Consider the following 15,431-nt stretch of genomic DNA (forward strand, 5'->3'; position numbering starts at 1 on the left):
AACATTGGAGGTACCCACCGTCCTAGGCACTTGCCCATACTATCCCACACACCCTGCCAGTCAGAACTATTCAGCCTCAGGGCAAATCTCTGGGTGATGTTCTTAAATAGTTGTTTAATCTGAAAGAAGACCTGAACCATATGCATCAACATGCTAGCTCCTAGCGGAAGGACCAGGTTGGTTTTAAGGGTATTGAAAGGATATTCAAAATCTTTAAAATTCTCAAATGCTACTGTAATCCTCCTGGAGGAGAAGGAAGGAAGGAAGGAAGGAAGGAAGGAAGGAAGGAAGGAAGGAAGGAAGGAAGGAAGGAAGGAAGGAAGGAAGGAAGGTTGGTTGGTTGTTGGAAGATGTATTCAAGGAGAAAAGGCAGAAGATGTAACTGTTAATAGTTCCCAATAGATGGCTCCCGAAGTACAGATAGGATGACAATGCTGAGGACACATACCAGGTTAGTTTCACAACCAGCAGTTCTATCATATCATAGGCCAGTATTACGAAGTACAACAAAACATTAACCTTGGTCCAGGCCTCAAGGATGATAAACATCACCACAGGGAACACATACTGCAAGTAAAGTGTCACACAACACAACTCTGAGAACAAGTGCAACAACTGTGAGAGTAAATAAATCAACATTGTGACCCATAACTATTAAACTAATATAAATAATGCTTATAAGAAATTTATTTTAACAAACTCTGGTCAGATCTGTCATTGTCTCAACCCTTTGAGCCCCATTTTGGCTGCCAAAAAGGACTGTTGTGCTTTAATCCCAACTACCAACTAAGTACCACACAGCTGTTCACTCACGTGCTCCCCCCCACTTCCTTCCCTGGATGGATGGGGAGGAAAATTGGAAAAAATGTAAAACCTGTGGGTTGAGATAAGAACAGTTTAGAAATTGAAATAAAGTAAAATATTGTTATTATAATAGGAAAAAGAGAAATAAAATCCAAGAAACAGAAGTGATGTACAATACAATCACCACCCACTGACCCATGCCCAGCCCTTCCCGCGGCAGTGATTGGCAGCTCTCAGCCAATCCGAACCCCCTGCTTTATATACTGAGTATGGTGTTCTATGGTATGGAATATCCCTTTGGCCAGTTTGGGTTAGCTGTTCTGGCTATGTTCCCTCACAGCCTTTTGTGCACTTGCTCGCTGATACAGAATGGAAAACTGAGAAGTCCTTAATTTAGAGTAAGCACTATCAAGCAACAACTAAAACATCAGCATGTTATTAACATTATTCTTGTACTAAATCCAACATACAGGACTGTACCAGCTACTAAGAAGGCAGTTAACATTATCCTTGCCAAAACAAGGATGGATGATTAAAGTAAAACCCACTGTTATTTAGTTTAGTTGTTTTAGGAAGGAATATATGCATTTTTCAACCATATTTGCAGTATTTGTGGATTCTACATTTAAAAGAATGTTAGTTCAAAATAGGGAGGATATTTGACCATCTTGGTTTTCTTATCTGTGTGGTAATGACTTGTATCTGCTTTTTCCCCCTAGTTATTTGTAATAGATGTCCAGACCGGTCAAATTACCAAGATTCCTATTCTGAAAGATCGTGAACCTGGCATGGTGAACCAGCAGGGATGTGGTATTCATGCCATTGAGCTCAACCCCTCAAGGACCTTTCTGGCCACAGGTGGAGACAACCCCAACAGTCTTGCAATTTATCGTCTGCCTACACTTGATCCTGTGTGTGTGGGAGATGTAAGTGGGAGTATTTGGGGAAAGCTTATTCTGTCCCAAGAATTGCTACTTTGAAGTGCATAAGGTCAGAGCAAGTTTAAAATTTGGGAGTTTTGTAGTAGAGAGTGAATTTCTGAAAGCTTGAAAATATTCCTGATCAAGTTGTCTTTTTTGACAAGATATCTTAAATATGATTGAGTACATAAATATATGAGAGGATTCTCAGGGTTCTAAGTCAGATTTCTTCTTCCTTACCCTCATTCAGGTCTACTTCAGATTACTTTTAAGCATTGAAAATGTAACAAAATCTTAACTGTTAAAGTCTAATTGTGGTGATGATCTCTGAAACTAGCTTTAGTGAAAAGGCTCTTTTGAGAAGTTGTAAAGATGATTCAAGGCTTTCCCTTCTCTAGTGCAGCTTATATATGTATTATTTCACAGGTGGAACTTGTCTTTGAGGATTAGTTCTAACCCAGTGGCTTGTGGCAGTTTAATAGACTTTGGTACTGTTTTTATTTTTGAAAAATCATGAGGCCTTTTTAAAACAGCCAATCTTAAAAAGAAAACAGCTGAAATTAGTATAGTGGTGTCCTGTAAGCACTTCACTCTTATTTTTCCTTTTTGATTCAGGACTTCACATAGACGTTAACTACAATAGCAGAGTTCAGGTCAGAGTTTCTGCAGTACCAGATAACCAGCTGCAGAAAGGCTTGACTCTGAAGATTTGCATGACTTGTTATTCATTTGTGTGCCACTGTGACTCTGCAGCTTTTCAAACAGAACTAGAGCCTTATGGTCTTTTGTTTATAGACAGACTTCTCACCTGCTGAGTAAAAGATTCTTGAAAAATTAATCTGTAGGTCGTATATTGTAAACATAATGTTTTGGTTTCCTTTTAGAAATGTGCATTTGAGGAAATAAAAGTATTCAGCTACTTTATAAAAGTAAAGAACACTGCTTTCAAAATGGAAAAAATCCAAGTCCTTAGAATTGAGAATAATTTGTCCTTGGTCAGAGATGTGTTTTTCTACCTCCTAATTGCTCTCTATTAATTATACATGTCAAAAATCAATAAAAGTTAAAATTACTCTTATGTACCTAAACTGCTCCAGCTTGATACTGGAATATTATTTGTATATTTTTAGCATAGATCTGTCTTTCTGAGTTTGCACTTAAGTATTCTTCACTTTGATTTTTTTTTTGTCTGCCTTGAGACCACTGTAGAATATAATGGCACAGAAAATCTATCTTTGTTTTTCTTCTCTTTTTTTTTTTTTTTTTTCCTTTTAGGATGGACATAAGGACTGGATATTTTCAATTGCATGGATAAGTGATACTATGGCTGTTTCTGGTAAAGTTAATTTTTAATTTTTTCCCCCAGCATTTTATACTGATGTACAGCACTTGATAGGTCTTAGGGAAGCACCTTTAGAAGGCATTTGAAACCACTTTCAACTACTTTGCCTATTTTAAACCATTCTTGGTCTTAGTACAGTGCTTTGCTTTTTTTAAAAAAAATTTTTATTGGTAGAACCCTGGCCTAGATTATACTTTTTTTTCCCTAGTATTAGAGGGAATACTGCTGTCTTTACAGTAGCTGTTGCCAAGAGAGGGTGTCTAAACACATTAGGTTCAAGGGAAGGATTCTATACAAGAATAATTTCAAGTGGAGTATTGGTTGTCAGTTAATAACTTTGAATACAGCTGAACAGTACTGGTTTCCCGAAATCCTATGAAAGACTGATTAATGAAAACTCAGTTTGTTTTATCAAGCTATCAGTAAAGTTGTGTGTGTGTGTGTGTGTGTATGCATGCATACTATGGTAATTAATACAGAAGGTTGTAATAGAAAAGGTCAGTTACTGACTTTTTAGCCAGTGTAGTTGGATAATCAGTGTAACTTCATAAAGTATTACTTAACTTGGGTAAAGGCAGCAATATGCTGTTGAATTCATGTATTAGTTTACTGTCTTTCTGTGCTGAGAGGGTTTAGTATTCCATACAAGGAGGCGTCAAACTGCAGGTGACAGAAAATCCTAACAGTCTCATATAAAAATCAAATGCTTCAATTGATAATTCAATAATATTAAAAAAACAAAAGCTAATCCTTGAGTTGATCCTTGTAATTCTCTAAGCTAAATATCTGCATTAAAAGACCCCATTAAGTCACATTGTGTAGGGAAGAAATGGAGGTACATGTCAAATCTATCAGAGCTGACTTAGATGGAAGTGAGTTGCCTAAACACCAAAAGGGATGGCTATAGGACCTTGGATTAAGCCTTTGTTGATCTTTGAACCAAAGGACATTTGGCTTTCTTCATCCACTATTGTTGCTCTTACTGATTCCTATTTTGTATTAATATCTTCAAATTCAGTAGAAAAATAAAATGAGTTCTTGCTTGTTTGACCTCAGTTCCTGTGTTACATTCTTTAAACAAGAGGTTGAATGAGTTAAAAAAAAATTAAATAGATTTTATTTAAATTGGTGCAAATTGTGGTTTTAAATATATGTTTCTGTTCAGTTAACTAATGTGTGTGTACATATGCATAAACATACTGTCAGAAATCAAACTATCTAAAATTGGTATAAACCCAACTGAGTTTTTCTGGAGGTTTTTGTATTGGTTCAACAGACTGTCAATCTTGGCCTTGGTAAGCCACACCCAGGCTGAACACGTAGGCTATTCAGTTGCCTCTGAGTTTATTCTACATGTGAATCTCTAATGGTGATTGTTGTACAGGATGGTGGTGTTTTGATGCATCCTAATCAGTTTGAAAACAGATGAGGTAATCTAGCTGCTTGGAAACCATATAGACAAACCAGTTGACAATAAGTTCACAATGTTATGAACTTAACAGCTCAGTAAAATCATGATTTTGTTAATAATAATTAATACATAGGCACCAACAATGTGTTCAGTTAGATTAAATTAATCTAAAGTATCCTCTCTTTAAGACCTTGTTGTTTATTGCAGTTCATTTTTTAAAAAAGGGAATTATGTATATGTGAAATACTGTTATGGACTTATGTATTCAGGTTCCCGGGATGGTTCAATGGGTCTCTGGGAAGTCACAGAGGATGTGTTGTCCAAAAGTGATGCCAGGAATAATCTCTCTCAAGTTCCTGTCTATGCCCACATAACACACAGAGCTCTGAAGGATATCCCTAAGGAGAACACCAATCCTGACAACTGCAAAGTCCGAGCATTGGCTTTCAACAATAAGAACAAGGTCAGTAAGATAAGCAAGACAGTTAAGTAGTCCTAAAACTGTCCATATGTATTTGGGGGAAAAAAAAATAATCTAAATCAAATATACTGGAGAAGCAACCTGGAGTGTGAGTTTGTAAGGACATCTCTAATACAGAAACTAACTCTTTTTTGTTTTTTGTTTGTTTGTTTGTTTTTCATAATAGGAGCTGGGAGCTGTGTCCTTGGATGGGTATTTTCATCTTTGGAAAGCAGAGCACACACTATCAAAGGTGCTTTTCTGTTGGTGTAAAACTTTAAAAATTGCTTTGCATTTAAGGCTGTTCGCTATTCTTTATTTCCTATAAATGCTTGAAGAAAGAGCAGCAGTGTTTGTAAAACACTGTCCTGGTTCTGTTCAGGACAGGGTTAATTTTTGCAGCAGCCAGGAGGGGCACAGCCTGGACCCTGGGGTTATTAAATACCACCTCATGTCAAGTGCAGATGGGATGGAGAGGGGTGGCATTTTTCTGGTTTTGCTGGGGTGTATGGTTGGGTGGCGCCAGGTTTTGCATAGTGAGCAATCGTGTGTGAATCATTCGCTTGTCTTGTACACACTGTTATTAGTATTGTTCTTGTTTGTTTTTTTAGGTTTCATTGCTCTTTCTAGCAAATTGTTCTCATCTCAACCCATGATCTTTACCTTTTTTTGCCTCCAATTCTCCTCCCCATCCCGCTGCAGGGGGAAGTGAGTGAGCGGTGTGTGGTCTGGGGTGATTCAGTGAGAACACTAAATTGGGGAACACTAAATTCCTAAACCACGACAGTCAATTTGGCACCCAACGTGACGCACAAAGCATTGAGATAACAACATATCTGACCAGAGTGGGTTGGAAACAAATTTGATCTAAGCATTTGTATTAGGTGCAGAGCCACTGGTCACAATGTTGCTTGGTCTGTTCACATGGTTATGGTACCTAACCCTGTATATGTTCCTCTATGTGCTACTCATGGTGTTCTTTTTCAAAACAGGGAGAGGGATCAGGATTGCTTTATTGCTATACTGTGGGATATCAGTTTATGACATGATAAAATCAAGGGCAATGAGGGTCATTTGGGATGTGTCTTGAGTGCTGCTCTCCTGCGTTTGCCTCTGGTGCTACCTCTGGGAATTCATTAATAATCATACCCAGTGTCCTGGGGTGAGGGTAATCCTGTGTATTCCCATATCGTTGTTCATATGCTCAGAAAATGTGGTCCTGCAGCTTTAAATGCATTCAGCCAATGGGAGGAGAGCGGGTTGTTTAAAACCCTTCCCCAAGCCTGGGGGGGGAGGGGGGAAGTGTGAGAAGAAGTGTGAGAAGTGTGGTGGAGGAAAAGATACGTCTGGGACTGGCTAGCGGTTGCTGTCGACGCTGTGAGTTTTTCCCGGGGGGTGCCTCTTCATCATCTTCCTTTTTGGACTCTTTTCTCCAATTCGCTTTCTTGCCAAGAAAACCCAAGGAGTCCCGGAGCACGGCAGACGAGAATCCTCCAGGGAGCTACTGGAGTAACTCCACCCAGCCCCCGGGGGCTCCCGGAGAGGGGAAACTACACCTGAGATAAGGACACTAAAGCTTACCACCTATTAACTCAGGTTTAATAACTCCTTTTCCCCTGTTTTCCCCTTCCCCTGTGCCTTGCAGGGCACTCTGTGTGTTTTGTTAAATAAATAGGTTGGGTTTTTTCACTTTCATTTAAGAAATTCTGTTGTGAGTGGGGGAGGGGAGGAGGTACCAAAGCCCTTGGCTTTCAGGGGGAGGCATCTGTTTGGAGCACTCTCCACCTGGAGATATTTGTCCCTAATCTGGGACACCCAGTCTATAGGGACAACAGGGAAGGATAATTTTCCCCAGGTTTTCACACCCTTTTCCTCCTTCAGGTTTGTTGCAACACCTTGTGAGAATATTGAATTTCCTTTGGATGTTGAGGAAGGTGCATGTTCTTGTTGCTATGTCTACTCGGTACCATTCACGCCATGTTTAGAGTTATGAAAGAGACTTCTAGGATGGTCATTCAGAGATCTGCCCCAAGGGTGAATAGTCATGAGTGGCATGGAATGTGGGAGAAAATGGGACAGTTTTAGAGGATTTTTGTCCTCCAGTGGTTTGGAAGTTCACCCCTGAACAACCACAGGACCCTGATAAAGTGGCAGAATATCTGAAAGGAAAATGCTGTGGTGATTCTAGAGAGGCACAAAGTAATGCAATGTGCTGGGTCCTGGCTACTCTTTACTGGACACTGCTCATCACTAGACAGCACCCTCAGGGGGAGGAGGAGGAGGAGGAGGAGGAAAGCAGAGCAACAGGCACTGTGGCCACTCAAACTGCAGCTGAACCAGAGGAACAACCCATGCCGGTAGCAGTCATACCTATACAGAAAAAGAAATCCAAGACCAAATCAGTTTGCATAGTGAGGGATGAAGAGGAAGTAGGGCCCTCAGAACAGGAGGAAGAGGCAGGGCCAGAGATAATCACCTGATCCCTATCCCCAGGTGAGCTGTGAGATATATGAAAAGATTTCAGCCACCAGCTGAGTGAGCCCCTGGTGACCTGGTTGCTCCAGTGCTGGGATAGCACAACCCATGGTTGGAAATTAGAGGGTAGTGAAGCCAAGCAACTGGGATCCCTGTCCAGGGATGCAGGCATTGACAACAGCATTGGGAAAAGGATAGAAATCTTCAGCTTCTGGAGGTGACTCCTGTCAAGTGTGAGGGAAAGGTATCTTTTCAAGGATGATCTCTCAGTGCACCAAGTGGAACACCATGGAGCAAGGTATCCAGTACTCAAGAGAATTAGCTGTGTTGGACATACTCTATAAGGATTTAAGTAACGAGCAGTCCCCTATAGATCCAGATGAAGTCTAGGGCACACAACCCATGCAGCAGAAGTTCCTATGGAGCACACCATTGTCGTACGCCAATTCATTGGTGGCGATGTCATGGAAAGGAGAACAAACAGTGAATAATTTGGTTGCTCAACTCTGGCAATATGAGGAAAGTCTCCCTTCCTGTGGGCCTGCATCTCAGCCACAGGAAGACTGTCCAAGAACTTCTAGCAATTTAAAGAGGAAATGTCCCATGCCCCGCCATTATGAACCCAAGTCTCTGCTATTAAGAGCAAGCACCCCCCTGCTCAAGAGAGAGCGGGAACACACCACAAGGTAGGTAACCTGTGATTTTTACCTGCATGACCACAGAAAGGACATGAGGAAGTGGGATGGAAAACCCACCTCTGCCCCCGGAGCATGGGTATATGAGTTGAGAGGAAGAACAACCACCACGAGAAATTCTTCAAGGATAAATGCTGCTCCAGTTTCCAGTGGGTAAGTCCTCAGACAGAATGGAAGGTGCTGATGTTATTTCCTCTCCTCTTGAAGGGACCTGCAGTTCATCATTTTTACAAGAAGTGAGCAACAAGTACTATGACCAGAACTAGAGGGGCCCTGCCTCCAGCCAGGTGGAGGAAAGGGACAATTGGATCTATTGTACTGTATGGATCTAATGGCCTGGCACATCAGACCCACAAGAGTATAATGCTTTAGTTGACACCAGTGCACATTGTACCCTGATGCCATTGAAATATGTAGGGGCAGAATCGATCTCTATTTCTGGGGTGACAGGGGGATCCCAACAGCTGACTGTGCTGAAAGCTGAACTGAGCCTGACTGGGAAGAAATGGCAAAAGCACCCCATTGTGACTGACCCAGAGGCCCCAAGTATCCTTGACATAGATTACCTCAGGAAAGGATATTTCAAGGATCCAAAAGGACGTTCTTGGGCTTTTGGGAGAGCTGCTGTGGAGACAGAAGAAATTAGACAACTGAATACCTTGCCTGGTCTCTCACAGGACCCTTCTGCTGTGGGATTGCTGAGGATTGAAGAACAACAGTTCCTGATTGCTATCACAACAGTGCACTGTCAACAATACTGCACCAACCAGGAATCTGTGACCCCCCATCCATGAGATGATTTGTGAACGGCAGAGCCAGGGAGTGGTCAGCAAGACCCAGTCACCCTTTAATAACCCCATGTGTCCAGTGTGTAAATCCAAGGGAGAATTGAGACTGACAGTGGATTATCGTGGCCTGAAAGAAGTCACACCATCACTGAGTGCTGCTGTGCCAGACATGCTGGAACTTCAGTATGAACTGGAATCGAAGGCAGCAAAGTGGTGCCGCCATCGACATTGCCAATGCATTTTTCTGCATTCCTTTAGCAGCAGAGTGCAAGCCACAGTTTGCTTTCACCTGGAAGGTCATCCAGTACACCTGTAAACAACTGCCCCAGGGATGGAAACACAGCCCCACTATTTGCCATGGACTGATCCAGACTGCACTGGAAAAGGGTGAGACTCCAGAACACTTGCATTGATGACATCATCATATGGGACAACGCAGCAGAGGAAGCTTTTGAGCAAGGGGAGAAGATAATCCAAATCTTCCTGAAGGCTGGTTTTGCCATAAAACAAAGTAAGGTCAAGGGTCTTGCCTAGGAAATACAGTTTTTAGGAATGAAATAGCAAGATAGACATTGTCAGATTCCAGTAGACATGATGAAATAGCAGCTATGTCCCCACCAACCAGCAAAAAGGAAACACAAGCTTTCCTAGGCACTGTGGGGTTTTGGAGGATGCATATTCCAGATTACAGTCAGATTGATTGTAAACCCTCTTTATTACATGACCTGGAAGAAGAATGATTTCAAGTGGGGTCCTGAACAAGAAGAAGCTTTTGAACAAATTAAACCAGGAGATTGTTCATACAGTAACCCTTGGGCCAGTCAGGACACAAGAAGATGTGAAAAATGTGCTCTACACTGCAGCTGGGGAGAATCATCCTTCCTGGAGCCTCTGGCAAAAAGTACCCAGGAAGACTTGAGGGTGGCCCCCGGGGTTCTGGAGTCAGGGATACAAAGGATCCAAGGCCTATTACACCCCAACTGAAAAAGAGATACTGGCAGCTTATGAAGGGGTTTGAGCTGCTTCAGAAGTGATTGGCACCAAAGCACACCTCCTATTGTCACCCTGCCTGCTAGTGCTGGACTGGATGTTCAAAGGGAAAGTCCCTTCCACACATGCCACTTGATGCCATGTGGAGCAAGTGGATCGCTCTGATCACACAATGAGCTCAAATAGGAAACTGCAATCACCCAGGGATCTTGGAAGTCATCACAAACTTGCCTGAAAGGCAAAAATTTTGGACCATCATCATCAGAGGAGGAGGAGAAGGTGACATGCTGAGGAGGCCCCACCATATAATCAGATACCAGAAAATGAAAAGCGATGCGCTCTCTTTACTGATAGTTTCTGCCATATCATAGGGCTACATCAAAAATGGAAATCTACCATATGGAGTCCTACATGGCGAGTAGCAGAAGCTACCAAGGGACAAATTGGATAAAGTCAGAGTGCAGAGCTAAAAGTCGTCCAGATGGCTTTAGGTATCTCTGAATGAGAGAAGTAGCCAACACTCCACCTCTACACTGACTCATGGATGGTAGCAAATGCCTTGTAGGGGTGGCTGGAATGACTGAAAAAGACCAACTGACAACACAGAGGGAAACCCATCTGGGCTGCTGAATTGTGGCAAGACATCGCTGCTCAGGTAGAGAAGTTGGCTTTTCAAACATTGGGATACATATTTAGTGAAGTGTACCTGGTTAGTTAACTCTAGAGGCTCTACCAATCAAGCTGGCCTTGCCCAATCAAAACCTTCATGTACCATAGAAGGGGACAAAGAAGACTATTTGGATCAGTCCTGCCTCAAGCAAAGGCAAATACATCTGTGGGATTGTTTTTGCTCAAGGATCTGGGTGCATTTGGTGTGGAATGCAAAGGGACAGGGGAATGCAATGTGTACATCAAGGGGATTTGATTTTTAGGTGAGAACAGCCTGTAATGTTGAATTGCTTAATATTGATTGCTGAATGCCACTGCCACTGTGTGCCATAACTACCATGGACAATGAGGATGCACTGCTCCAGATACACCAGTCATGGGCTCCTGATGCAGCAGCCAGCTGACAGCACACCAACCCTCCTGTCCTGGAAGACATTTTGGAGGGACAGACATTGACTAAGGGAATGGTACCCATGCTTGTGTGTGTGTGTATATATATATAGAAGGTGCAGGATCTGGACATGATGTAGATGGTATAGAATAAGGGTTGGATAATGTCCTGGTTCTGTCCAGGACAGGGTTAATTTTTGCAGCAGCTGGGAGGGGCACAGCCCGGACCCTGGGATTATTCGATACCACCTCATGCCATGTGCAGAGGGGATGGAGGGGGGGACGGCTTTTTTTTTTGTTTGTTTTTCTGGGGTATACGGTCGGGTGGCACTGGATTCCGTGTAGTGAGCAATTTCGTGTGAAATGTTCACCTGTCTTGTACACACTGCTCTTAGTATTGTTGTTACTGCTCATTTTCTTATTTCGTTGCTGTTTCTAGTAAATTGTTCTTATCAGAATCCATGATCTTTAACTTTTTTTGACACCAATTCTCCTCTCCATCCCGCTGCAGGCAGAGGTGGGGGGGAAGTGAGCAAGTGGTGTGTGGTCTGGGGTGATTCAATGGGAACACAAAATTGGGGAATACCATTCCTAAACCACGACAAACACATAAATCTTTAAGTAAAATGCAATGTCCTAAAAATTAGAACTTGTGGAAAGAAACTTCCCACTCACCTTATTTTTAAGGGTGAGTGGTGCTCTTAACTTTCTGCCAGTTCTGGGTGAGCTGAACTGTTCCATAGACCAGTATAATTGATACTTGATTAGCAGCTTTCATAATGGAAGTTACGCTTATTTAAGTGTAATTGCAGATCAAATTCACAAAGATCTATACTATTGTATGAAGTAAGCTTTTTCAGCTGAGAGATGGTCTGTGTATACCTGCTGAAGAAATAACAGCAGCTTACAAAGATGTAAAACAATATACCAAAAGGTCCATTGTTCTGTGCATAATACATGGTTCAGCCTTTATTATCTCAGTTTTGTTCAGACAAGGCATCTAGTCTTCAGAGGTTGTTTTTTCTTTGGGTCAGGTTGCTTTTCTCCTAAATTTCTGTTGTTGTGATGAATTTATTTTTAGCTGCATTTTGGTTTTTTTTCACTGCAACTTCCTTGAACATAGCTTACAGAATTGTTCTATTAGTGTTTTGCTGTCTTTTCATAATGTGTTGTTTTGTCTTTCCTTTGTTTCTAGTTACTTTCCACAAAGTTGCCATACTGCAGGGAGAATGTGTGTTTGGCTTATGGTCAGGAGTGGTCAGTGTATGCAGTAGGATCACAGGCACATGTCTCCTTTCTGGATCCAAGGCAGCCTTCTCACAATGTTAAATCCGTCTGTTCCAAAGAACGAGGCAGTGGTAAGAAACTTGTCAAAAAGTGCTTCAAATGCTTTGCTTGCAGAAGTAACTATTAAGACTGCAGTAAGATAAGCTTCCCAAAAATACCAAGGTTTTTCATGTGATAGACTAAATTATTAATAGCATATATATAGGTTTTGCTTTTATGACATTATTCCTTGAGCAACCAACAAACCAAATGTAAAAGCAACTCTGAAATCTAATGACAGACAACATCAGTGTTTTTATGATCAACTAAATTTCACACCATCCAAATATTACTGAACTTTCAAAAGTATGCATTTTACTTCTGCTTATTTTTTACTGTGTCTTATTCTGTTTTACTTCATTTCAAAGCAAATCCAGTGTTTGTACCACTATTAATACTGTCTATTCTTGCTTTTTTCTTGGGGTACAGAAAAAAAAGCATGTTGTCTGCTCTGTCCTATCATATTGGGAGTCAGTGCTGTGAGTGAATGCTTGCTTTGTAATTTTAAAGTCATGAGTGAGACACTTAATTGTCAGTGCATATTTATTTGCTTTAAATATACAAAAGCTTACTCTTAAAAAAAAAGTTTGCAGATTTTAGATCTGTTTTCCTTTTCTGATGTGAATGTAGTATGTCTAATTGAACCTTACACCTGGGCCAAGCCTGAGGGTTTGCAGGCTACATGGTCCCATAAGCTTCTTCCCATAGCCTTTATTTTCAAGTATGAGAAGGCACTGTGCTGTGATGCCCATTTGAAACCATATTAATCCCAGAGTCATAAATTGCAGTCCTTATTTAACTTGACTCTAAGCATTCATCTCTTCACTGGGCAAGTTTATAAAAAAAATGCATGTAGGCAAGGATTAGGAAATTTTTATTTATGTGGTTACTGGACTTTGAACAGTGCTGTCTAGATGAATGTCAGGGTTTGCTTCTTTCAGATACAGAAGTCTCTATAATATGAGAAAAGGTCGTTTACCAGCTTGTGTATGTCACTTGAACAATTTGCCAGCAACACCTCTTTGTCTTGACCCACTGTCAGTGAGGGCTCTGTGAAGGTCCTGACACTGTCACCCTTCAGTATCATAGGGAAGAAATACCAAGACACTGGAGTGTGGTGCCCAGTGGTGACTGGTGGCTAAAAACTTCGATCCTGAATTATGTGATCATCCCTGCTGAGGGGATGATCTGTGTGTAGGGAGTATCTCTGGGATGCTAGTTCATGTCTGTTGAGTGACGGTCGGCAATGGAAGAGATGGGGCAGATTGGGTCAATTTGACCCATAGCAGCACACTGTCTTCGAACTGTTAAATTGAATAAAACATCCCATTCACTCTTCTCTAAGGGCATAGCTACCAAACAGGTTTGGAAAGGGTTACCAGGGGAGGTCATGGATAGGCAGAGCATAGACTCGTTTAAAGCTTCAGCAAGCGTAAGCCAAACATTGCGTTCTGGAAGGGGTGGCATTGCGACCATGTCTCCGTCGAGGAGGAGTCCTGCTAGGAGGACCAGCCTGGAAAGGCAGATTTGGCTCCCAAAAATACCAATGTGGAAGCCAGCCATAGTCTTGTCCACACAAAAATTCTTGAATGATACAATTACTATAAAAATAGCATAGAGGATCACACTGTGGGCAGTTGCCATGGCAGCGATGTGCTATGCAATACTACCACTTCTGACACCTTTTACACTGACACAAAACCCACACTTGATGGGAATAATCTTTACAAGTGAAACAAGGTATAGGGTTTGTTTCATGTTTAAGTCTCTCTTTAAACCGTTTCCAATATTGTTTACATAAGGAGACTTGATCCGCGATTATAGCTTCCACTTCACTTGGAGTGGGTCGCCCACAGAAATCGAAACGTGGTGTAAAGTCAATGATTCCTCTGGAATTGAGCAGAAGCTGGTTGAGGTAGGGGTTGGGTGGAGGTGATCTCTGCGATCTCTGGAACCGGGGCTGAAACTGGAGCAGCTGGTGTCTCCGCTGCTAGTTTGCCAGGGTGATCAGGGTCTTCAGCATCTTCTGGAGAGGTATTCAAGGATTCTCTGAAAGGTCTGACGTTCTTAGCTGGGATCCACCTCGGGCCATTCTCTGTAGAAACACAGGCAAAACCTGTTCCCCATGTGATGAGGGGATAGGGTCCCATGATCTTATCTGTTTCTGGGTCCTTAACAAGGACTGGGGCCTTCTGTTTAACCTCTAACTGTCAGTTATTGCCGAAGTGCCTTACAATCGGGGGGTTGGGGTCCATCAGGGAACAATTAAAAAAATTAAAAACATACAATGTCTTCTGTAATTGCTCAGCTGGGGTAGCATTCCCCATTCCCCCTTTCTGTTGTAAAAAAAGACGCTTAAGTGATAGCTTGGCCTGTTGAGGAATGAGGAATCTCCGTTTTGTGTGTCACTCCCCAGAGGGCAAAAAAAATTTGCAACTCTCTGGGAAATATATGCTGGGCCATTATCAGTTTTGATCTGTGAAGGAATTCCCAAGACTGCAAAGGCACTCATAAAGTGACAGCAAGCATCTTTTGCCAATTCTCCTGTATGACAGGATGCAAACAGGGCACCTGAGAAGGTGTCTATAGAGGAATGTATATACTTAAGTCTGCCAAATTCAGAAAAGTGAGTAACATCTGTTTGCCAAATTTCGAGGCTCTGGAGTCCTCTAGGGTTAACACCTCCAGTGAGAGAGGGAAAGGAATGCCTCTGACAGTCTGGGCACACAGCCACAATGCTAGAGGCTTGGCAAGAAGGCAAAGCAAAAGTTCTTGCCAGTGCACCAGCATTCTGGTGAAAAAATGAGTGGCTGATTTTTGCTTGGGAAAAGCGATCAGGTAACACCTGTGCAGGTAGCATAAGTAGATCCGCCTGGCGATTCCCTTCTGCAATGAAGCCAGGCAAAGTAGTGTGAGATCTAACATGCATTACAAAATACGACTCTTGTCTATTATCTAAAAGGAAAACAAGTTGTTGCAGCCAATAAAACAAGTCTGCATTAGGCACATCTTTCAACACAGCAGCTTCAGCTCTTTCCACAAGTCCTGTAACATAAGCAGAATCAGTTATTAGGTTAAAAGGAACAGGCCAGCATTCAAAGGCTCGTAAAACAGCTGCTAATTCAACAATTTGAGGAGATCCTGAAACAGTGGTGACATCT

General features: G+C 42.0%; 1 protein-coding gene and 1 long non-coding RNA gene across 4 annotated transcripts in view; one reads left to right on the forward strand and one right to left on the reverse strand.

Annotated features, from left to right (window-relative positions):
* The window catches only part of LOC146425541 (uncharacterized), a 384,874-nt gene that overhangs the window by 274,350 nt on the left and 95,093 nt on the right, over positions 1-15,431 (reverse strand). The gene's annotated exons all lie outside the window — the stretch shown is intronic.
* The window catches only part of LOC146425546 (DDB1- and CUL4-associated factor 12-like), a 79,005-nt gene that overhangs the window by 46,037 nt on the left and 17,537 nt on the right, over positions 1-15,431 (forward strand). For all 3 annotated transcript variants that reach the window (XM_085041635.1, XM_085041636.1, XM_085041637.1), the window contains exons 3-7: positions 1,524-1,730; positions 3,000-3,060; positions 4,747-4,940; positions 5,125-5,190; positions 12,140-12,302. In XM_085041635.1, the coding sequence (XP_084897761.1) occupies positions 1,524-1,730; positions 3,000-3,060; positions 4,747-4,940; positions 5,125-5,190; positions 12,140-12,302 (691 nt within the window). The remainder of the gene's footprint in view (positions 1-1,523; positions 1,731-2,999; positions 3,061-4,746; positions 4,941-5,124; positions 5,191-12,139; positions 12,303-15,431) is intronic.

Source organism: Lichenostomus cassidix, chromosome W, assembly GCF_008360975.1.
Source record: "Lichenostomus cassidix isolate B80296 chromosome W, HeHo_3.0, whole genome shotgun sequence".
In the NCBI taxonomy this organism is placed as follows: Eukaryota; Metazoa; Chordata; class Aves; order Passeriformes; family Meliphagidae; genus Lichenostomus; species Lichenostomus cassidix.